This window comes from Diabrotica virgifera, chromosome 9 (assembly GCF_917563875.1).
Source record: "Diabrotica virgifera virgifera chromosome 9, PGI_DIABVI_V3a".
NCBI classification, from domain to species: domain Eukaryota; kingdom Metazoa; phylum Arthropoda; class Insecta; order Coleoptera; family Chrysomelidae; genus Diabrotica; species Diabrotica virgifera.
In genome coordinates, this window is record NC_065451.1 from 42573161 (window position 1) to 42598977 (window position 25817).

The 25817-nt window shown below is 34.4% G+C and overlaps 2 protein-coding genes across 2 annotated transcripts in view; both read left to right on the forward strand.

Annotated features, from left to right (window-relative positions):
- The window catches only part of LOC126892804 (uncharacterized), a 157645-nt gene that overhangs the window by 42163 nt on the left and 89665 nt on the right, over window positions 1-25817 (forward strand). The window lies entirely within an intron of this gene.
- Window positions 2513-25817, forward strand: part of LOC126892805 (uncharacterized) — a 40514-nt gene continuing 17209 nt past the window's right edge. Inside the window, exons 1-2 of the mRNA XM_050662542.1 lie at window positions 2513-2711; window positions 11838-11966. Coding sequence (XP_050518499.1) covers window positions 2640-2711; window positions 11838-11966 — 201 coding nt within the window. The 5' untranslated portion in view covers window positions 2513-2639. The remainder of the gene's footprint in view (window positions 2712-11837; window positions 11967-25817) is intronic.

The window sequence follows — 25817 nt, forward strand, 5'->3', positions numbered from 1 at the left end:
ATACGCTGACGACATTGTACTAGTTGCAAGAACAGTAGAAGAATTACAACGATGACTTACAAACATAAATATTGCTTGTAATAATTGTGGCATAAACATTAATATCAAAAAAACCAAGTATATGGTCTTCAGTAAAATCGTGACACAACCAGCACATATTAGTATAAACGGCATTAAAATTGAAAAAGTATCGAGTTAAAAATACATGGGAACTTTAATAAACGAAGCTGGTGACCAAAACAATGAAATAAAAAGACGTATCGAAATTGTTAGGGCCACCTTCATAAAGATGAGAAAATTCTTCTGCAACAGAGATATAAGCATTCCTCTACGATTCGGAATGCTAAGAGGCTACGTATTTAACACGCTATTATACGGTGTAGAGTCCTGGAATCTCAACAGAACAACATAAACAATATTGAAAGTTTCGAGATGTGGTGCTACCGTCGAATGCTGGAGATAAGTTGGGTTGAACGAATCACAAACCTTGAAGTAATATGAAGGATAGGAAAAGACCCAGAGATTTTGTCAACGACAAAACGAAGAAAACTCGAATATTTTCCGTCATCTGATGAGAGGTCATAAATACGCATTACTTTAAAATATAATGCAAGGAAAAATAGAAGGAAAACGGGATCCACGCCGTAGAAGAATGTCATGGTTGCGGAGTTTGAGAGAGTGGTTTGGCTGCACAACTAATGAACTTTTTAGATCAGCTGTAAACAAGGTCAATGTAGCCCTGCCTTGATAATTTCCAATCTCCGATAGGAGTGGCACAAGAAGAAGAAGAAGACTTGTCTTGTCTTCCTCTGGTCGTCTCCATTCCAATAACCTCGTTGTCTATCGCTCATCTGCCATGTTAGCTATGTGTTCTGCCCCTCTCCGTTTTAGTCTGGCATTCCTTTCGATGACGTCACGAATCTTGTTCCTTTTCCCAATCTCTTCGTTTTTTTATCTTTTTTTATCATCGTTTGTCTTGCAGAATTATTCCTAACATTGATCGCTCCATTTTTCTCTGTATGACTCTCAAATTGGTAGCCAAGGCTTTGGTTAGTTTTTCTGCTCCGTATGTCAACACTGGGGAGGATTGATTTGAAAAAAGCATTAGATAAATTCCCAGATTGCTATAGTAGATCTAACATAATATTTTACGTTTCGAATATTGAGAAAATATTTATTATCCAATATTTATTTGTTAACTATTTGTTAATTAGTAAACAAGGTTGTAAACCGATTATTTTTAAGATTAATTAAATATTTATATCGATAGTTTGGTAATCTTAAGTTAAAATCTTTCCCCCTCGTCAGGGCCGGATCTACAAATTCTGGTGCCCCCTGCAAGAAGTCCTTTGGGGCCCCCTATACGGACTTACCACAGGGGTCCCTGGTATGAAGGAGAGGGGGGCGTGTGAACCGTGAACCATATAACATAACTACCTACCCCCGGACCCTCAGCCCGACGGGATTATGGATGATAAAATAACTGTAAAGGGATCAATAGTTTTAGTTTTTTTTATGTTACTATATTCTAAATTTTCTCGTGACTGGTCTGATTGTTAGATTTAAGTCTGAAAATAAATTAAGTCTAAATCTCTGATCTCGGTCTCCTCTCATTTGACCTTGTGAGTAAAGCCTCCCAAAGATGTATAACCAGCACAGAAGGTAATGGTAAGAAGATGTAATGGATGTAATGATCCCAGAGGTATGGTAAGAAGGTAACACTTTTTCAAAACAAATGCAGAAGTAAATGAAATATAAGTCCAGTTAAATAAATAATACATAGTATGGTTGCACAATATTGAAACAACCTTAATTGAAAAGGTAAATAAAACGAATAATTTAATATTCACATATGAATGTTTATTTTACACAGAATTGGTGTAATACAATAATACAATTTTCAACACTTTTATTAGTTTTTTTAACTGTTCTTCTTTCTGTTTCTTTCTCTTTCTCTTGGAAGCGGCACTCTCGTAATCACGTTTACAACTCATTATGACGCCAAGAAGTGAGAAAAGACCTGGATCAGCCTACAATAACAAAAGGTCTGCACTGACAGACAACACAACTGACCCACACAGTGACAGTGAGTGAACTGAACTCAAAACAATAGAGCGCTGCATGGTCCAAGGTCGACCGGTCGTGACTCATCACTCATCTGCGACAAGCACAAGCATACGACGTATTGAAAACGCCGCTACACTCTGCGCACTACAAGCACATCGCCGCTTCGTTGTTTACTCGTTTGTTCGTGTTTGATTACGTGTTACAGTATTTATGTTATTTAATTTTTATTTTTGACGATCGTGGTTGATCCGCAACGTGGTTAATCCGCTCGTGGATAATCGGGAGTCTACTATTAGTATAAAATATTCAATACATGAGAAATAAAATCGATTTTTCAGAATCATAGAAAAATCATGGGGGAGGGGGTCCCGAAGGGGCCCCCACCAGGCCGGGGCCCCTCCGCGCCGCGGGGTTTCGCGGTTCCTAGATCCGGCACTGCCCCTCGTGTTAAACAACTGTATATCCTGTTTGCTTATCCAGAGAAATATAGTGGCTACAAGTTGTTTGCATATCTAGTAGTCCAGTTATTGCCAAATCTTGCTACGTAGAACATTGTTTAAGTAGACAAAAAAATGAATAAAATCTTTTTGTGTTTTGCAGTTTTGTGCTGTGTTCAACAAGGATTTGCTTTATTAACACCAGTTGTAAGATAATTTAGCTGTTTTTAATATTATAGTGTATTAAAATAATCGGCCCATTTGACAAGCAACTTTATTATTTTTAGAGATATTTTGATTTATTAATTTGAGTCCATTTACTTGTATATGGTATTTGCTCTGAATTTTAAAGAACCGCTTCGATTGACATAAATTTTGGCATACACATAGCTAACATGTCAAATAAAAAAGTGATATTGTGCCGATGTGTGATTTTGCCCTGGGGGTGAGTTTCAATCGTTGTTGGAAAAAATATAGATTCAAAATAAGTCCAAAAATGGATACAATGACTAATTCTAAACAACTTCTTGAAGTCAATACTTCTTGTGTTATTTGCGAGTGATTATGTTCATGTTTAAACAAAAAAAAAAAAAACAAGTTTTTAGACGGTTTTCGCAAATAACTCAAAATATTGTTAGCAACAATAGAGCTTATAAAATAGTGAAAAGTGGTTGAAGTTTGTAGATCCAGTTAAGTAGAAGCAGAGTTGTGGCTAAAAAAACCTACATAAATTCTTATCCGTCAAATTTCAAATAGAATATTTCAACATGACATAACAAAAACAGACGTATTTTTCAGTGAAAACTTATCACATTTTTAAAGCAATTAAATAAAGCTTTATTTTTGCTAAAAAAAAATTAGCATTAAAAGTAAGCAAGTTATGCTCAAAACAGGTGGTCCTTTAAAAAAAAAAATCGTGAAAATCATCCCCTAAAATTAGCACTACAAATGAAATTAATCGATATCGTTTCACAAGTTATTTTATTTATACTTATATTGGTTATGATAACGTATGTTTCATCGGTTAAAAGTGCTTATTTAAAAAAAAGGTTTTCAACAAAATTTTTTTATTATTCGAAAAAAGTCTTCAAAATAACTTATTAATGAAAATTATTAGTGGAACCAAAATCTCCAAAAAACAAAAAAATATATATTTTGCTTTTCTGAATCCATTGGACTTTTTGTTTTCTGTAAGGGAATTTGAACCGATGACATTTACAAATCATATAAATAATACATCATATAATAATTTAACAAATGTAACTTGTGAAGCTATAGCCATTAATTACATTTGGGATGGGTTTTCACTTTTATTTTGAGCGTAACTTGCTTACTTAAGAAAAACAAGAAATGCTGTAATTAAAATATAACAAGAATAAACCTATATTTAATTGCCTTAAAAATGTTGTGATGAGTTTTCCCCGAAAAATACAATTATTATACAAAAAAAAAAATACAAAAAAAACATTTTTTAATTATTTTAAGTTGAAATATTCTATTTGGAATTTAACGAATACGACCGAAAGATTCCGCGTACCAAAAAAAAGTTGATTAATAGCAAGCTGAAAATTTGTTAGTAGCTTAACAGTGTCTAGTCGGACAAACTTTGATGTATGCGAACACTGGAACAGGACAAGTTTTAATTGTGGAACAGTTTAAAAATTTGGAACGTCAGATTACGAAAACGTGCCATGTATTTTGTCGGACAGAACATCAAATTGATTTGTTACCCTTTCGTTAAGAGGAAACAGTAGCGTTCCAAGATTGCGGCTGTAATTTTGAATATTTTTTCGAGATATTTGGCACACGTATTCGTAATATAATAAAGAATGACTTTACAGAGCCCAATTTAAAAAATATATTAGTATGTGGAAATTACTCTGTAATTAAATACAATATTAAAAACCGAGCCTGTACCGCCATAAAGAAGAACAAAAAAATACACTTTCTTCAAATAAACTTTTTTATCCGATGCCTAGATTTTGTGTCATTTTGGAACTACTAAAATTTTTTATTTCATTAGTAGTTCCAAAATGACACAAAATCTAGGCATCGGATAAAACAGTTTATTTGAAGAAAGTGTATTTTTTGTTCTTCTTAATGGCGGTACAGGCTCGTTTTTTTAATATTTTATTGCTATTAATCACAGAGAAATTACAGAGTAATTTCCACATATTAATATATTTTTCAAATTGGGATCTGTACGGCCATTCTTTATAATATTACGAATACGTGTGCCAAATATCTCGAAAAAATATTCAAAATTACAGCCGCAATCTTGGAACGCGTTTTGGCTACATGTTGATCGCTACTGTATCACCTTAAACTCTCATGCAAAAATCAGACTCCTATTACTAACCAAACCAACATGATTCCTGTCATTTGACATGTTCTTTGTGTTCCACTCATTAAAACAGTCTAATGAAACGGTAACAAATCAATTGGAAGTTCTGTCTGACAAAATACATGGAATATTTTCGTAGTCTGACGTTCTAAATTTGAACATACGTTTTTCCACCCCCGAGAAGGGGTTATACCCACCCGCAAGCAAAAGCATACATCGGCAAAATAGTACTTTTTTTCTTTAACATATTAACTATATGTGTCGAAAATTCCATGTTAATTCAAGCGGTTGTTTAAAATTAGAAGGTTGTGCAACATTTTAGCGTGAGTAAATGGACCATTATATCCATACCTCAGTTTCATAGGGAAATAAAGAAATAAGTCGAAATTTAGAGATTGAGAAAATCGGAATCAAAGATTTCATAAGTGTGGTAGAAAACAATTTTTTTTCTTTGTCATACTATTATAATACCTATACATTATAGAGTTATGAATTATTAAAGATATTATATTTATTTAAAATACAAAGATGTGTCAATGTTTTTCCAATATCGTGTAATTTGCAAATAATTTAATATCTCTGATATCTAGCCGTACAATATACAGTATGATCACATTTTTAAAATACAAAATTTTCTCATATATTTTTTTTTAATTTCACACTCTTATTGTGGCAAGTTATACGTAACTAGCATGTTTCGTTTTGTAAATGTTTAAAAAAGCGCTACAGATTTAAAAATTTTGCGGATTTTGTATTAGAATCTTTTTTGTCAAAAAATAGAATTATAGTCATATTTTAGAAACATGCACTTTAGAGAGTGCTTGGTTTCAGTCGGAGTGGGTTTGTTTGTTTGTACATATATTAAAATAAAACACCTACCTATGAGAGGTCGTTCTTTTGAATTATCTACGCACTGACTTTGCCCTTCAGAATGACGCTAAATCGTCTGTTTTGCAGTAAGAAATAAAACGACCATACCTATGGTGGTCATTGAGAGTGGTGTACAATTTATGGAGCATATCTTGTTCCTCACTGTGTTGTTGTCTGCTTCAGATCTACGAAAGCAGCCTATGTTTTTCTTAGAAGCCCTCTTCAATGTGTGCTGATAGTGCGAGGACTTAACCGGTGCAACATTTGCTGAGTTTGAATCTTCCTTATGAGATAAGGTGCCTGTCGACATTTTTGATTATCCTGACTAGGACGAGTCTCTGTAGTTTGAAAAAGTGATACCAGAGGAACATAAGTCTGTAGCTACTGGGATTTTCTGAGACCTTTTCTGGTTTTAACAAGGCTATTACTTTTGATTTTCTAATAATAATAATGAGATGAAAATAATAAAATACTAATTCACGAAAAGGATGTCAAAAAGAGATGGAGAAAGTATTTTGACAGTCTATTAAATGAAGAATTTGACAGCCTGTGGAGTTAACGGAGACAGTAACAGCAATGGTTACCAGAATAACAAACGAGGAAGTGGCTCAAGCGCTTTAAAAAATAAAGAAAGGAAAAGCAGTCGGACCAGATGATATTCCTGGGGAAGTATGGAGAGCATTGGGAGAGACAGGAATAAATTGGCTAGCAGGTCTATTTAATAGAATTATGGAAGTTGGACAAATGCCAGACGAATGGAGAAGCAGTATATTAGTACCTGTCTACAAAAACAAGGGAGACATACAACAATGCACAAACTACAGGGCTATAAACCTACTTAGCCACACCATGAAAATATGGGAGAGAGTAATCGATAGACGGATACGTGAACTGAATGTTGGGCAGTGAAAAATAAAGAGGAACAGCGAATGCATGTGGCGGAAATGAGAATGCTTAGATGGATGAGTGGAGTGACAAAGAAAGATAAAATTAAAAATGAGTATATTAGGGGAAGTCTAGGTGTGGCACCAATTGATGCCAAAATGAGAGAGCATAGGTTAAAATGGTTTGGTCATGTTCAACGTCGAGACGTTAATCACCCAATACGAAGAATAGCTGAAGTGCAGATTCCTGGAAGGAGTAGGAGAGGAAGACCAAAGAAGACCTGGGGGGAGACGATAAGGCAGGACATGTTGGTAAAGGGGATTAACATTGATATGACCCACGATAGAATTGTGTGGAGAAATGCAATTAGGGAAGCCGACCCCGGATAGGGATAAGGCAAAGAGAATGATGATGATGATTACTTTTGATTTTCTCCCCAGGCTCTCATGGAATTAGGCTCAACGATTTTGGAATTTCGTAGATTTTACAGCACATTATATTATAAAGTTGCAGAATTTATTTTTTGCTGCTTCACCTAGATGCTTTATTTGTTCACTGCACATATCATCGACACCTGCAGATTTCCCTTTTTTAGACTGTTTATATTGTCGTAGGGTTCTTATAGTATAAATGGAGCTCCTAGGTGCTTTATCTAGTGGTTTAGTGGTTTACCTATGTTCCTTAGGATCACTGCTAAGTTTGTCAACATGGTTTTATGCTATTTTGCTACTATGTGCCATGTCTCCGTTTTTCAAGGTGTCGACCCACTTTTCCTTTCTGGTTTGACTCAAATTAAAGAGTACAGGGGAAAAACAAGGAATGTCACTTTTTCATGAATTTTGGCTTTTCTCGTCATGTGGTAGCAAAAACTGAGTACTATCGACTAGGCTATCGATTCATGACAATAAACAAACAGATCGGTCTATATAAATTTTCTAAGCATTTGTATCCAGTCGAAGGACCAAGATTGTCCGCACGCCACTGGACAAAAATAAGGAATGTTAGCAGTCTTTTGGTGCATTATTAAATTAACAAGTTAATATAGATTCATATTATATCAAAATTATAGAATCAGAATTGCTAGAATTCGGCTAAGAAACTCCAAAGTAGTTTTTAGGTATCATAAGAATTAAACGTTTATTGGTGTTTATCTCAATATGTATAAAATGTGACATTCCTTATTTTTTCCATGTCCTCTTCAAATGTTGTAGTACGGCTGCTCTGCAGTCAACTGTTTGTTGGCTAAAAGAGCAACCTGTATAGAGGATTTCATATGTTCTCATTAGTTCTTTGGATTCGCCAGTTTCATCATTATTTGGCTATACAACTCTATGTGAATCTTGGCCGCGTTTACTATTTCCCTCCATTGTTGTCGGTCCTGAGCAGCTATTTCCCATTGCTGTACTCCCATTTTGCGTAGGTCACTAGCTACTGCATCCTTTCACCTCTTTCTTGGGCGACCAACTGACCTTTTTCCATCGGGCCTTTCCCAGAATGTGGCATTCAGAAGTCTCTCGTCACTCGATCTTAGCACGTGGCCCGTCCATATTATTCGATTTGCTGTAGCGTACTATGTTTTCATCTCCATCTGATCTGTAGTTCATCATTGTGTCTTCTTCTTCATTCTCCTGTTGTTTCGCCAGCTTACCTTTTTGAATTTAAATCTCAATTCTGAATGGAACAGCTTGTAGTCCGAAAATTGGAAAAATGGTTAGAACAATTGGTCTACGTTGATTTTTTGGTAATATACTACTTTGGTACATCGATCTTGCAGGATAGTACGGGAAAAATAGATATCCAGGTTATACCTTCTTTAACAAACTTAGCTCTGAACAGATGGTGGACGTTTAGAATCATGGATTAATGTGAGACTGTTAGCTTTTTTTCCATGCTTCTACTACGTCTCTGTTTACGTCCGAATCTGCTTAGCCTCAGCCTCTGAGTTGTGATTGGACGTTAGGTGGAGGTGAAAATATATAGGACTTGTTTGGGGGTTTATATACCGAAATTATTATGACTTTTTAACCCTGCTGTCCCGTTCGAGTCAACTACACAAATGTACTGTTCGGGTCAATATGACCCAACTATGGTTTACGCTCCTTAATAGAAATAAAATAAGCTAATGGTGATAAATAAAACTTTATTGATAAGAAATTATGGTTAATTAAACAAAAATTATATTGTTCATGTATATTAAACCTTATTAACAAAAATAAAAGGTATTTTTTTCTTTCAAAAAAGCTTAGTAACAAATATCTACAAAAATTTAATTCTGTTTACAACTGAGACAGTAATAAAAAGAATGGATTTTACAAAAAATATGTTTATATACAACATAATAATTAGTCTTGTTATCGTTTTTAGGGCAAGTTTAAAGCGTGCTCGTTTAGCAGGCGGAGTTAGATTGTCCATAGACGGTTCACTAGCATTTCCATCTTGTCTACTTGTTTCTGCTCGTGTTCCTTTTACCAGTTCGTGAGAGTCTTTAGTTATTGGTATATTTTTTCTGGAAATGATAACTAGTTTCATTAATTTTTTCCCAATTCCTCAAGAAAAATTCGCCGTTTTGCCAGTTTATTGGTATTCCATTGGATATTTATTGATGCCCATAACACGAACGTGTTGTAGGCAGAACTATTCAGCAGATTATAAAAAACAATCATTGGCCAGCGATGTATTTCTTTTCACATGTATTCGTGCCAACAAGTTAATCTAGATTATCCACTGCTCCCTTATTGGAATTGTAATCTAAAATAATTTGGGGCTTTTTCATTTGATGAAAGTGATGCATGATGCATCGATTCATGATGCAAAGTACTCATAAGAACAAGATTTTTATTATTTTTAGGAAAATTGTCAACAACAGTGGTATCCTGAGTGAAGCAAAAAAGACGAGCTATGAACTTCTTTATTCGCGATTTTTGCTGAAAGCTCCGGTTTATTTTACTTATAGTCCCCGACATTGTATCTACTTTGTTTTAGAAGAAATTGTCCTAAATTTTACGATTAAAATCACTACTCAAATCACACATCACCCGCATTCTTGTATAGTCCTGCAATTTTAGAGCATAAGAAGTTTTACTGTTCATAATTACATAAAACCCAAACTTTTGTAACATATTTCACTGGCTTGTTTCGAATGTACCATTTGAAGGGAGAGCGGCTTCTAAAGGCAATTGGTTGCTTATCGACGCTAACATTTTCATCAGGTTTAAAAAATTTTGGTACATTTTCCACCTGTTTCCTAAATTTCACGTATTGCAGCAAGTTTATCAAAACGTCTCCTATCCTGTCTAGTACCTAGTTTTGTTATCAAAACGCATTACTTGTAAACTTTTTGTAAATATATCAAACGACATTGTCGATTGAAATATACTACGACCCGTTTCTTCATTTCACAAACTTTCAGTTGAGTCACCATGGGACTTATAAACTCGAGCTAAAAATAAAAGACCAATGTATGTTTGGAAACCAACTTTATTCATGTTTTTCCAGTTGGTTCCAACAATTTTAACATTTGTCCGTTCATGTTGGTCGTATTTATAATTTGGTTGGCAATATCGTCCAGCTATACTACAGTTTATTTTACAAGTTCTAGCTTGCAGAATCCTGTTTTAATTTACAGACGTATTCGGCTGACAAACATACAGGTACTACCAATATAGAATACGCGGGTCGTATTGACCCGAACGTACCCTAGGTAACAATTTCATTTTTATCAAAAAAATCAGGAAGTTGATTGTTTATCTCATATGCAATTGAAAGACCTCATATTAGGTAATAAAGTCACGAAACACCAAATCGTTACGCCGCGTAATAATTTGTAAAATAAGAAATAAATTATATTTTGGGTCAAATAGACCCGAACAGGACAGCAGGGTTAAATATACACATTATCAGTAGTAATTGCACAATAGCTTTAAAATTATCGAATTTTTCTCGAGTGACACTTTGACAGTTGTAATTTCATGACCCGAAGGGGAGTGAAATTATGTCAAACTGTCACGAGGGCAAAAATTCGATTATAATTTTAGAGATCGAGTGCAATTTGTTGCGATTATTTCATGAATAAAACTGTTCAAAACCAAAATTTTATTGTAATTTATTTATGTAAGTACAATAATTAAACACACAGTTGTTATAAATATTTGACGGTTGAAAGTCATCACTTTTATAATTTTTAAAACATTAATTGTCATTAATGTCACTGAATGTATTTTTTCGTAGCAACGAAGGGCATCTGATGTAAAACACTTGACGACGGGATATTATCAAAAATGATCAGTAGTAATTGCACAAGAGCTCTGAAATTATTGAATTTTTCCCGAGTGACACTTTGACAGTTTTAATTTCACGAGCCGAAGGCAAGTGAAATTATGTCAAAGTGTCACGAGAGCAAAAATTCTATATTAATTTCAGAGGTCGAGTGCAATTTGTTGCGATTATTTCATGAATAAAACTGTTCTAAACCAAAATTTTATTGTAACTTATTTATGTAAGTACCATTAAACACACAGTTTTTATAAATATTTGACGATTGAAAGTAATCACCTTTATAATTTTTAAAACACTAATTGTCATTAATGTCACTGAATGTATTTTTTCGTAGCAACGAAGGGCATCTGACGTAATATACTTAACGACGGGAGATTATCAAAAATTATCGATTTGATTCAGATTTCTGTAGCTTTCTATTGGTCAGAATCTCCTATGAATGAAATAATCGCGTATAATATCACAAGAGAGTGAGAATATATTGAAAATAATGCGACAGTTTTTCGAAAATTTGTTGTCTGGCAATAGACACGAGAGCCCACAGGGCTCGAGTGGCTATTGTCAAATGACAACAAATTTGAGTAAAAATGAAGCATTATTTTCTTATTTATTCTTACTGTCGTGTAATATTAGTAAGATTATTTTTTAATATGTATATTATGGATATTTTCTTAAATGTGACAGTTGTCAAAACTAGGAAACTGGTTGCCATTAAACAGAAACAATCTACTTAAAAAAATTCTATCGGGAATTTTCTACAGTAGATAATTCTCCGTATAATTTTAATCTGATTGGACAGAATTAAACACTTGATCAAATATCTTACTATACGATTGGAAGTTAAAATCATAAAAAAATAATCAAATTAATTTTTATTTCTGCAACTTTCTATTGGTCAGAATCTCCTGACCAATAGAAATGAATGAAATAATGTCATAATATATCTTTATCTATTTTAGAGCCTAGGAAAGCATATTAACAAAGAAAGTAAATCACTTCAAGCGAATTGCAAAGTATTAACAGGTGCTACGCAAGACCAGATAGATCAAGTAAGACAAGGTAACTTTAACCAAGGAAGCAACATAAAGGTATGTAACTGAAATATTTTCTTAGCCAATTAGTTATAGACGTTATAGTACAGGGAAATAAGAAAAAATAAGATCTGTTCGGGACTGTGACAAATCCATATCGCAACTCCGCTCAAACAGTGTCATAAGTCAAAAAATCAAAGTATCGAGAAAACGATGTTTAAAATTTGTGCTAGAACTTTTTCGGGCTTAATTCAAAAACTGTTAAAATTAGTATAATAACTTATTTGGTTGGTTACAAATGTTTTTGAGTCTCTACAAAATAGTGTATTAATTCTGATAAAATTATTTAAAAAAATATTTTTTTGAGTTGTGACACTATAGGTACAGATAAAATAACGAACAATTTACGAAATATTATTTATTAAAAGTGGCTCTTGCAGTACAGAATAATATAATATCAATATTATTATTAGTCTAGACTCCAATTAGAGGTCACCGTGTCCTTTTCAATTCTGATGGACAAACTCAACGGTTTCTTATGGATTTTTGGCTGCTGATTACGAATTTAGAGGGTGGATTTCGATACGTGTGGTCAAAAATTTGTTATAAACAATTTAATTGTTACTGGCTCATAAAATAAAAGAGACAAAAAAAGTTTCAAATTAAATTTGTTCCTTAATAAAAAACGAAGAAAAAACGTTTACTACACTTAAATCCAAGAATTAGAACTCAAGATAGTGTAAAGTTAGTTCAAAATGCAAATTCCAAAATAAGTATTTTTCGAAGCTTTATCGATCGTAATTTCGCTTTCACGCAAGCAAATGGGCCTTAGAAGGTCTCATTTTAAATCTTAATTAATAGGCTTCCAAAAAAAGTTTGCAAAATTACTTTATCTTCTTTTGTTTTAAAGTTATATCCGTTTGAATTTATAATTTTCCTAAAAAAATTGTACATTAATTTGTTTATAAGGGTTTCAAACAAATTTGAGCTATAAACATTTTACTTTAATTGACAATAATAATAGAAGAACTCAAAAGGAACATTTTGAGCATGCTAAAATGTTCGTAAGTTTATTTTTGGCCAAGATATCGATATTTTAATGGCGCGCTATGAGGAGCAAGATCGGCTCACTGTCAAGTATTTTTCTACGCTTTATCGATCGTAACTCGGCTTTTACGCATGCAAATAAGGTTATCAAGGTCTCATAATTTATCTTCATTTGTTTTAAAGTTATACCCGTTTGAAGTTATATTCTCTTAAAAAATTTTTTACATTAATTTGTTTATAAGGGTTTTTAATAAAGGACACCGCACACATCTTATGGAAAATATAATGTATAAAATTTACATGAATAGATGCGTTCTGAAGTTTTAATAATTTGATACCATTGCGCCAACTCTGTATTTTGATTAACAAGAGCGTAAATTGATCAAAATAAATCTAAAATTAAATAGGAATGCACGTGTATCAAAGAGAGAAAAATGATCTTGTTATTTGCTTACTCCATATACCTTTCTCGAGAGATTAAGGCAGAGGCTTACTCTTAACTTTTCCTATTATTATTGATAATAAAGTAGGTATAATTTGGTTAGTTGTACCGCCTCTAATCGGCTTAAGCTAGTGGTGAATAGACTGTATTCAATAGCCGATAGCCGCTGGACTAATATTATTTGTGAATGCCAGTTTTATGGAATTTATAATGCGATTTCGATAAACTTTAATTACAATTAACGCGATAATTAAGCAAAATTCAGAGTTGCCGCAATGGTATCAAATTATTGAAATTTAAGGATGTTTGGTATTTCCACGCTGGCGCCACCATCTCTGCTCCTTTCAGAAGACCTCCTCTAGTCTGCAGGATCAGCCATGTATTAAATAGTGTGATGTTATGCCTTCTGGTCCCAATTAATTAAAACTCAGGTTTTCCGATAACATTATATTTAATTCGAAGTCGATGATTCACTACATAAGTTGTTTACAATATTAACTTGACCTATCCTATACGTGAATACCTTCCAACTACATCAATAATCATAATAATCTTTCTCGACCGAGTTAATGTTTATATACACATTTAAATAATAACAAAACATGACAATTCAATGTTACTTGCGGTTATTGATACAAGAACAGATACTACATGGATTAATGATTTTGAATGAGTTTTAAACATCTTTTGTACAGGGTGATATTATAATACCATAATTATATGGTCCATATATGGTATATGATATTATAATACCATGATTAACTTGGTCGAGAAAGATTATTATGATTATTGATGTAGTTGGAAGGTATTCACGTATAGGATAGGTCAAGTTAATATTGTAAACAACTTATGTAGTGAATCATCGACTTCGAATTAAATATAATGTTATCGGAAAACCTGAGTTTTAATTAATTGGGACCAGAAGGCATAACATCACACTATTTAATACAGATGTATTAAGTGGTAGCGGGTAGATACTTCTCTACGATCTCGGCAGGGAATAGATATACTTAAGGAATAGCACACCTGCTTACGCGAGCTCATGGATTTCCCCAGCATCCCTTCACCGGGGAAACCATGTCCTAACCCAAAGTAATCCCATCTCCACCCTTTTCTCCCTTCAAATCCAGTCCAACTCGCCAACACGCACTAGCCAAGCGTGGCGTTTTAATGGCTTAAAACCCCAAAGGCAAATTTTCATGAAAGACGATAGTACTGAACGGCCCTCAGTCTCCGGCGACTCCAATACCCCCAACCAAGGTAGCGAATGGAAAAGGGTTGGAGCAGAGGGTGCTAAGAATCCCCGGAAAAGATCAGGCTACCACAAAGAACGACAAATGCATATCACCTCATGCAATGTTAGAACTCTTATATCGGACCAGAAGATGATGGAACTGGAGGAAGAGCTGAAAACAATAAAATGGGACATCATCGGCCTCAGCGAAATCAAACGAAGAGGAGAAGCCCAAATTACTCTTAAATCGGGACATTTATTTCATTTTAGAGGAGAAGAAGACACTTCACACGGTGGAGTAGGATTTATTATACATAGAAAACACACTCAACATATAACTAAAATTAACAGCATAAGTCCCAGGATTGTATACCTCATCTTCAAACTAAATGCAAGATATAACCTTAAGATAATCCAGGCATATGCTCCAACGAGTGACCACTCCGATGAAGAAATTGAAAAATTTTATGATGACCTAGAAACAGCATTACATACTACACCAGCATATTATACAAAAATTATGGGCGACTTTAATGCGAAAATTGGCTTCAAACAAGATGATGCAGAAGTAGCAATGGGCAAATATGGGTATGGCGTCAGAAATGAACAAGGACAAAGACTGCTTAATTTCGTACACCAGGAAAATTTATCCATGATGAACTCTTTTTTCGAACAAATTTTCGGTAGGAAGCGACCACAGATTAATCCGAGCAAAGATACGATTAAATGTCAATTTCGAAAGAACCAAGATGATCCTCAAAACACGAAAGACGAAATGGTTTCCCCCAGGAAACAACAACCTCTATGAAGATGTACTAACCAGACGTATACAAGACCTTGAAAACGACATAGAAGACATTGAACAAGCAAATAATGTCATAACGAAAGCACTAAAAGAAACAGAAAGGGAGTGCTGCCCGACTGTCGTGACCCATAAAGAAAAATTAAGCCAAAATACCAAAGAGTTAATAAGTAAAAGGAGACAGTTGACGCAAAATACGACTCCAACTACACAACACTGAAGAAATTAAATAAAGATATCCACCGATCAATCCGAAAAGACATAAGAGAAAACAACACAAGAGAAATAACTCACATAATTCAAGAAAAAAAAAGGTTTAAAAGTTTTGAGGCGTAATACGAATAACATCGGTAACAAAAATATGTACAAAGTCAGAAACAAAGATGGCAACATTGCCACGGATAAAGCCGAAATCCTCAAGGTTGTCGAATCGTTTTATCGCGAAATGTATGAGAGCACCAACGAAAGGCAAGATCAGCCCCTGCCCAAAATCACAAAACAGGGATCAGAATTAATGCCAGAAGTAACACCACATGAAGTTAAAAAGGCACTTTCAGAAATGAAAAATAATAAATCCCCTGGCGATGACGGAATAGTAATCGAGGCAATCAAACAAGGTGGAAATAAAATTATCCAGACTTTGGCCAAACTTTTCACCCAATGCATTTACCAAGGAAAAACTCCTTCTCAATGGAACAATGCAGTCATTGTTTTATTACACAAAAAGGGTGACATAACAGATTTGAAAAACTACCATCCTATCAGTTTGCTATCACACATATATAAAATTTTCACAAAAATTATCAAAAAAAAAAGACTGGAGGCTAAGTTAGACTTCTATCAACCTAGAGAACAAGCTGGATTTAGATCTGGATATAGCACTAACGGCCACTTACTGGTAATAAAAAACCTAATAGAGAAGTCTGCGGAATACAACAAACCATTGGCACTGATATTCGTGGACCACGAGAAAGCATTCGATAACATAAGCCAGCAGAAAATGTTAAAAGCATTGACAGAATGCCGAATAGACCATCGCTACATTAACATGATCAAATATATCGACCAAACGGCAACGGCTAGCGTAAGACTGTCTGAACAACAAACAAATACATTCTGTATACAGCGAGGAGTACGGCAGGGAGACACCATCTCACCAAAGCTGTTCACAACCCTTTTAGAACACACATTTAAGAAGGCAGATCTAAACGAATATGGTATCAATATAAATGGAGAGAAGCTCAGTCATTTGAGATTCGCAGATGACATCGTCCTTATAGCCGATCGTATGGATGATGCAATAATAATGTTGAACAAATTCTATTACGCTTCCTTAGAGGCCGAACTAAAGATTAACATCAACAAGACGTAAATAATGACTAATCTGGTGCTAAATCGCAATATTGTTGTTGATGGAATGGATATTGAGCAGACTGCATCTTATAAGTACTTGGGACATGAAATTCGGTTGGGACGAGATAACCAGACGTGCGAACTCCCACGTCGCATAGGATTAGCCTTGGCAGCGTTTGGTAAACTTAACTATGTATTTAAATCGGACTTGCCCATATGCCTCAAAAGGAAAATTTTTGACCAATGTGTGTTGCCTGTACTCACTTATGGAGCCGAAACATTAACACTAACAAAAAAGGTAGTGAACAAGATTCGCGTAACTCAGAGGGCTATGGAGCGCCAGATGTTGGGTGTCTCCCTGAGAAACCGAATCCCAAACGAAGAAATACGCCGTAGAACAAAAACAATAGACGCTGTCCAAAAAATCGCGTCGCTTAAGTGGAATTGGGCAGGACACGTCGCCAGATTGCCAGACAACCGATGGACAAAACGTATTGTCGAGTGGAGGCCGCGAGAAGAAGCACTACGGAGCAGAGGACGCCCACTAACCAGATGGGCTGATGATTTGAAACATGTTATGGGTAACTGGATGCAAGCCGCACAAAATAGAGATGAATGGAAAGAGCTGAGGGAGACCTATGTCCAGCAGTGGACGCGTACGGGTTTATGATGATGAAGGACGCATCTATTCGTGTAAATTTTATTTCATTTGAGTGAGATTATATTTTCCATAAGATGTGTGCGGTGTCCTTTGAGCAATAAGCACTTATACTTTAATTAACATTAATAATAAAAGAACTCAAAAGGAATACTTTGAGGTTAGGAAAATATCTATTAATTTAATACTTAGTCTATTAATTAAGGTTTAAAATGAGATCTGGAAAAGCTCATTTGCATGAGTAGAAGCCGAGTTACGATCGATAAAGCGTCGAAAAATACTTGACAGTGAGCCGATCTTGAGCCTCATAGCGCGCCATTAAAATATCGATATATTGGCCAAAAATAAACTTACGAACAATTTCATAAGTTCAAGTTGTTCCTTTTGAGTTCTTCTATCATTAATGTTAATTAAAGTATAAATGTTTATAGTTCAGATTTGCTTCAAACCGTTATAAACAAATTAATGTACAATTTTTTTAAGAAAATTATAAATTCAAACGGGTATACCTTTAAAACAAATGACGATAAAGTGATCTACAAACAAACTTTGTTTGGAAGTATATTAATCAAGCTTTAAAATGACACCTCCTAAAGCTCGGCTGCATGCGTAGAAGCCGAGTTACGATCGATAAAGCTTCGAAAAACTCTTATTTTGCAATTTGCAATTTGCATTCTGCACTGATTTTACAATATCTTGAGTTCTAATTGTCTGATTTAAGTTTAGTAAACGTTTTTTTCTTCGTTCTTTATTATGGAACAAATTTTATTTGAAACATATTTTTTTTAACTCTTTTAGTTTATGAGCCAGAGGCTTATAAACAATTGAATTGTTTATAACAATTTTTTGACCACTCAGATCGAAATCCACCCTCGAAATTCGTAACCAGCAGTCAAAAATCCATAAGAAATCGTTGAGTTGCTCCATCAGAATTAAAAAGGACACGGTGACTCCTCTGGCGCCTAGACTATATCTGGTGAACAGACTTTTACTTTTTAATGATGTAACTTTAAATACAAGTAGCAACATTAAACAAAAAATATTGCAAAAAGGAAGATAAATAAGTGACAAATGTGTCACTTTTCTTAAGCACATACGCAGATTGCGTTGAACAAAGTAATCACATATACTGTCTTAACTCGACAAACGACGCTTTATACATATCTAAGGGTCGATTTCGCATACCTGCGTTAATCTATGGTTCAGTTGACTGAGGTTCACCAGTAAACTTCGCTTATGTTTGGAATGCATTTCTCATTGTTAGTGCACATTCTACAGCTTTCGAGAAAGGCCATTAGATGGTAAAAGGTAAAAAACTATCGCCATTTTATACGACCTTTTTTTGAATAAAGTTAATTTTAAGTATTTATATTCAAATAGTCATTTTAATAATTATAAATAAAGGTAATAAAAACAAAAATAATATTATCGTTTATCGTTAGACTTAATATAATAAAATAGGTTATATTTATATTATGACAGTGTTTCGTGTTAATACAACGCATGCGTAATCCATGAAATTATCTGAACTGGGTTCTGAAATCTTTGAACGGCCGAATTCCAGCGTCCAAGTTGAACGTAGTTTAAACTGCAATCGGTTGAACGTGAATTGAGAAAGACGATTTTGACTTTAAATTGACGTTCACTACAAGATCAGGTTAAACTGGAGTTTAACTCGATATGAGAAATTGGCCCTAAGAGGGACAAATGGACAAATGCCTTGCACAAGCCGATATGTGACTCTGTTTATGTTCGGCGCACCGTTGATTTTGGTTAATCATAAAATGACATTAGTGTAATCTAACGACAAATACATGCATTATAAACGTAACACTTTTTGAGATAAGATCTTGTAATGCTATTAAACTGTTGGTGCAATAAAACCATTTTTAAATTTTTTTGTGTTGTGACACTATTTGAGCGGAGGCACACACACACACACATGCTCGTATCAACTCCAGCCCCGGGGGACATGTGTGTTCCAATGGAAAAGTGGAACCCACATGTCCGAAGATCAAACCGGTCACACCCCGTAATAGAGTGGTACCTATCTGACCCCCAAGCTATACCTCAACCCCTCCCCATCGAAGGACATACCGAATGGGGAGGCGTTGACCTTAACGTTACTTTGGATGCCCTGGGTAATGGGACATCCTTTGTATTAATTCATGTGGTTAAGCCACCTGGTTTTAGGGGTAGCTAGAAGAGCTTTTCTCCCTATTAATGACTAAATTAATTTTTTTCTTTACTTTGGACTTGTGTCCTAAAAAATGTGTTCCGGACATCAAGGCACCGATATAAATCGGTGTCTCGCTGTCCAGACGTGTGTGCTCGGTCACTCAGCCGGCGAATTGACAAAATAAATTTTGTTCTCCTCGACGGCTGAGCGCCCGAAAGGTGTGGCCATCAAGCCCACGTCTGTCGGTACGTGACCTCGATGCTCACATTCCGCGGCTATGGTCCATTTGACCTACCTGAAGGGTACTTAGTGCCTGAAGGGCGACATTTGTCTTTCGTTATCATGTGGCTATCTCAATTTTTCATTCTTAAGGGTTTCCTCTATATCCAGCTAACTGCTGTCTAGGCCGTCTATGTACCGTTCTTTGGATTTCGTCGTAATTAGTCAATTCTCTTAATAATCTGCTAGGATGGTTCCTGATATTATTAAATATTTCTTGTGCTCTTTCGTCTATCATTCTCAGGACTTTCTTTTGTTGCGTATGTCCAAATACGTATCTTAATGGGGCATATCTAGGTAGGGTAGAGGTGCCGGTTGCGGCCACTTTAAGCTAAACTTTGTATTAAATCTTTTGTCGTATCAAAAATGAATTTAAGTTTCGAATGATTTACGGACTAAACTTTTATAATACATTTCTAAATTAATTTAAAACTGTGAACATCGGATACTATTATAGAAATTTAAAGTAAAAACAATTTAAAATCATCGAAGCTAATTTCACCAGCTCCGGCCACAAAAGTACCAATAGGGGCCATGTTGTGCACCAGTTGTGGCCATGATAAAAAAAGTAAAAATGAAATATAAAAAATAATAAAGATGAAGATAAGAAAAGTGTAAATAAAAGTAAATAAAAAGTAGGTTAATAGTCATTTATTATTTGGACATGAGATAATAAAAAAACACATATAACACATATATAAAAAATATTGTAAAAGAAATCGTATTAAAGGTAGGTAACTTAGATGACGAGGGTAATTAACACCACTTTTTTTTTAAATTAGACATTTCGGGTACATCATATATTCCCCTAGAATTAATTTTCTTAGGTTCAGAAATTGTCTGAACAACGTCACACTTTTCGTATATAAGCTCGTCTTTTTTTTCTGGCCACTTCCAGTGATTCAACGTTTTGACCATTGTTGAAACAGCATAATCGTTACTATCAATTTTGGTAATTACACCAGGATAGAATGAGTCATCGTATTTTACAATGACATAGTCATTTTCTTTCAATGTGTTTTCAAGTGAAATTTCTGTTTTCTGCTTTTCATTTTCTTTCGGTGTGTTTTCAAGTGCACTTTCTGTCTTCTGCTTTTCGTTTTCTTTCAGGGTGTTTTCAAGTGCAATTTCTGTCTTCTGCTTTTCATTTTTTTTCAGTGTGTTTTCAAGAGTAATTTCTGTTTTCTGTTTTTTACATATTTTTAGGTTCTTTTTCATTTCTTGTGCTACAACACGTTTCTGTCGATTTTCTTCTCTTTTCTTCTTGTTTTCTTCTTTTTTCTTAATTATATTCTCTTTCTCCAGTTCTTTTCTCTCAGCATCAGCAAGCCAGCGTTCACATGTCAAGACACTTGAGACATATTCTCTCTTTTTAGATTTTTCGTTTGTCTTTGGCTGGGGTATTACTAATATATTGCTTAAAATATTTATTTTCTTACTAGATTCTTCTAAACTTTCCTTTAATTCACTTTTAATATCAGATGTTATTGTAGTATCAAACTCTGAATTCTTTTCCATTTCTAATTTTTGTTCTATGTTTATAACACTTGGTAACATTTCAACTAAGTCAAGTGATGCTTCAGGTAACTCTTGGGTTTTATTATCTTCAGGAAACATTTCGCTAAGTATGTTACCTACCCCAGTAGCCGTAAGTTCCAAATTATCTACAACTAATGATGACTCATTATCTTCAATAACTGAACTCTCAGCTGTAATATGTTGAAATTCTGGAAATGGAAATTCCATGACATCTTCGGCATTTGGTAAATGCGAATTGAATGAAAGAACAGGTAAACTTTCATTCAAATCGCATTTAATCTTTGTCCATACATCAAATAGCATTTCAGCTTGTTTAATACTAGTCTTCTCTCCTTGATTATATTGAAATTTAAATTCATCTAGAACTGTATTTTCTATCTTCGATTCTAAGTAGGACAGACATTCCTCCTTAAAATTAAAACTGGATATTTCAGATATTTCAGACTTGTTTACTGATTGATCTAAAGAACTAAACGAGATTTTACTTTGATTCAGGCATTTACTGTAGTCTACATTTTCCGAATTAAATGGATAAAGGCCACACTTTCGAAATCCATTAATTATTGCAGATTTAAAGGATACTTTCGATAAAATCATGTGTAATACATTCGGAACGTCTTGTTTTTGTATTTCCCTTCCGTCATTGTCCAATCTGTAGGTTCTTAATGTTTTCTTCCATTGACACTTTAGAGGGAAAAATAGGGAAACGTCTAATGGTTGTAAGATGTGTGTGGTGTTCGGATATAAACACACAACTATAATTCCATGATCGCGACAAAATCTACTTAATTGTAAACTTAAATGAGATGTATGTCCATCCAAGAAAACAATTACAGGAAGAACGTAGTTTTGTTTAATTAAAAATGGATGAAACACATTCTGAAAATATTCAAAGAATGATTCTGCTGTCATCCATCCATTTTTTGACTTCCCAATCCCCCAATGAGGTGGTGCTGCTTTAAAATATGTAGATGGAATTCTTTCAAATTTGTACATTGTTAATGGGGGGGCATAATCGCCCTGCGCATTCACGGCAATGAGAGTGGTGATGTTTTCTTTGTCACTGTTCGCTGAGGTGGCATATACATGTTTACCTTTTTCTGCAATTACCCAACTACCTGAAGGGTTAAGATAAAATGATGTCTCATCCATGTTCCAGATTCGTTTGGGATCTTCCAATACTGCAACACCATCTCCAAGATCAACTAAAACATTTTGGAACCATTTTTTAATTTTTTCGGGTGTGATAGCTGCACGAGCTTTGCTGATGTACTCGGATTGTTTGACTGAAAGTTCTGGGTGTCGCGTCATGAAACTATCAAACCATTTGCGGCCGGGCCGATTGTTGGTGAAAGGATTTTTTCTTTTATTCTCATTCAATATTTTTTGAACAGAATAGCACAGTCCATCTTTGGTCACCGGGAAACCTCTTTCACACGAAGTTTTCATCCATGAGCATAATGTTTTTTCGAGATCATCTCCCAACACACACGTTGGTCCTACTTTACCAGTTGTTTCCGGCCGACTACCATCTAATTTATATCTAAGGGTACTTCTGGGGATATGAAATGTTTTGGAAGCGGTTTGAACAGGCATGCCAAGTCTAACTGCATCTAAAGCATTTTTTAATGCTTCTGGTGTATAATTAAACAATTGGCGTTTTAATTCCTTTTGTTTTCTGCACTTTTCATTTTTTTTAATTGTTGCCATTTTGTCACTGAAAAAAAAATTATATTGAAACACATTTGTTTTCAATGGGCTTCTAATTCTAGATAAGCAAATAATGAAATTCTCTAACTTTTAATTAGTTTTATTAAATAGTTTAATAATAAAAGCAAAATCGAGTTGAAATTTCTTGTCTTAAGTTAAAAACTATAGAAAACGTAAAATATTTTGTTGATATCAAAATGTAAAAATTTCTATATTTGTTCTTCCTTTCAGTATGTCGAAATGTCAGTAAAGAGGGTTCAATTATTTCAAATATTAATTTAATACTCAAATTAATAAAAATGTGCTAATTCTGGCGACAGTGGCCGCAAATCAAAACATGCATACCCGGTTGTGGCCACAGTAATGGCCTAAGCTGGAACTTAATACGATTTCTAAGTACCGGTTCCGGCCACAGTAAATATTAAATGAAATGTTGATTTTATTTGAAGTTATTTTATGAAAACTGATATAATGAAACCTTTTAAAGACATTACAATGGATTATTTGGATATATCTTATAAATACAGAGAATGAACTACAAGTAAACTTACCTTTGTCCCTTAACAAATTTCTTAAGAAATCTATAGAATCGTCATACACACACTTTCATAATACGCCATATTTAAACCGGCAGCGTCACCTACTGTCAATTTTTATAATTAAAAGCAAAAGTATTTTAATTTCTCGTTTCGAGATGTCGTTTTATATTTGAGTAAAAGTGCAACTTAATAAATACAAAATAATAGACGGATGGCCGCAACTGGTGCATTGGCCGCAACCGGTACCTCTACCCTATATTCAGAGCTTCTCTGATCATGTAGTTTTGGATGGTTTGTATTTTTTTCTTGTTGGTATTACACGTGTGTGGCCATGCGGCTGAGGCGTATGTTAGTGTTGGTAAAATTATACAATTTGCCATCCTAATCTTTGTCTTAAATCTCAGTTTACTCTTTCGACCTATTAGCGATGAGAGTTGACTCCTAAGGGCTTTAGCTTTGTTGATTGTTTGTTTTACGTGTTCTGTAAAGGTCAGCGTTTTGTCCAACATTACGCCTAGGTATTTGGCTTGATTTGACCATTCAATTTGGGTATCAAATAGGGATAGTACTTCATTTGGCCTGCCTCTTCTTTTTTTGTACATGACGGCCTGTGTTTTGTCAGAATTGAAAGCTATTTTCCACTGCACACACCATTCTTGTAGTCCATCAAGAGCTCTTTGTAGATGTCTTGTTGCAAAATCTGGGTGGGTACTGCTAAAAGCTATCGCTGTATCATCTGCGTATAGACTTAGCAACGATCTGGGTTCAGTTGGGGTGTCTGCCGTATATATGGTATATAGATATGGCGACAACACTGCCCCCTGTGGTACACCAGCCTCCATGTTCCGAACTTCGGACAGCGTTGGCCCTATCCGAACTCTGAACCTCCTGTTGGTTAGGTATGACGAGAGAAGACACGTCATCGGCTCAATATAACCATATTGGTTCATTTTATACAGCAGGCCGTCGTGCCAGACCCTGTCGAATGCTTTACTGACGTCTAGAAAGGCGGCCGCTGTATATTTCTTTTCGTTGAACCCTTTCGTGATATATTCTGTTAACCTCAGCACTTGAAGTTCACACGAGTGCTCGGATCTGAATCCGAACTGTATATAACTGAGCGGAGGTGCGATATACTTATCTAAAAATATTTTTAGGTATCGTCCTTTTCATAGACATTTTTCAGTGCGTCACAAATGATAGAAAAAAAAGGTAAGTCCGCGATAATACACATTTATAACATTTATTCTAACATGGCATTTTAGTTAAATCTGACAGTTGTCAAATTTTATTTGCAATTTGGTATAACAACAAATAAATTGTATTTATTGCATTTATAAAATGGTATTTTCTTTGATTTGTATAGTCTTATAAATTGTAGATTATATTCGTAGATATATTATATAATTGGTAAATAATTTTTCTTCGATTATAGCGCCATCTATCAACAACTACAATAAATTATGTTATAAATGTCTATAATCACCGACGTGTTTTTTCTGTCACATACAGTTTAATGCGTTAGGAAGAAATCGAAAAACTGTGACGCACTGAGAGATGCCTATGAGAAAAAAATATTTACGCCTATATAAAGAAAATCTGTACATTTTCTGCACAGATCTCGGCGTTTTTTAAACTATTAACAATTTAGTGTAAAGAATGTTATTTTACATTACAACCTTTAAAAAGTGTAAAGATAATTTTGACGTAAAATTTCGAAAATTCTTCCTTAAAACATAAAAAAATCTTGAAAATCGCAATGGCTAAATTTGTAAAAGTTATTTATTGCTTTGAAAATGACAAAACAAGGCAATATCTTTATTTGTTTAAGTATAATATAACATAACTACTGTAAAAATCAACCTAGTGCTCCAGGGAAACAAGGCAAAAATATACCACGTTCGGGACTCTGAATGTGAACAAAATTTAACATTGAGAGACTTTCTGTCAATATTATTAATACCGGGTGTCCACTTATATTTTCCCCCATTTTAACTGCCTATAACTTCTAAACGGCTCAAGATACAAATATGCGGTTTTCACTGAAATGTTTTATTTTAGTAAAAGTTTTGTCTGAATGGATTGAATTTTCTATATCGCTTTCAAATACGAAATAAAATATGGCG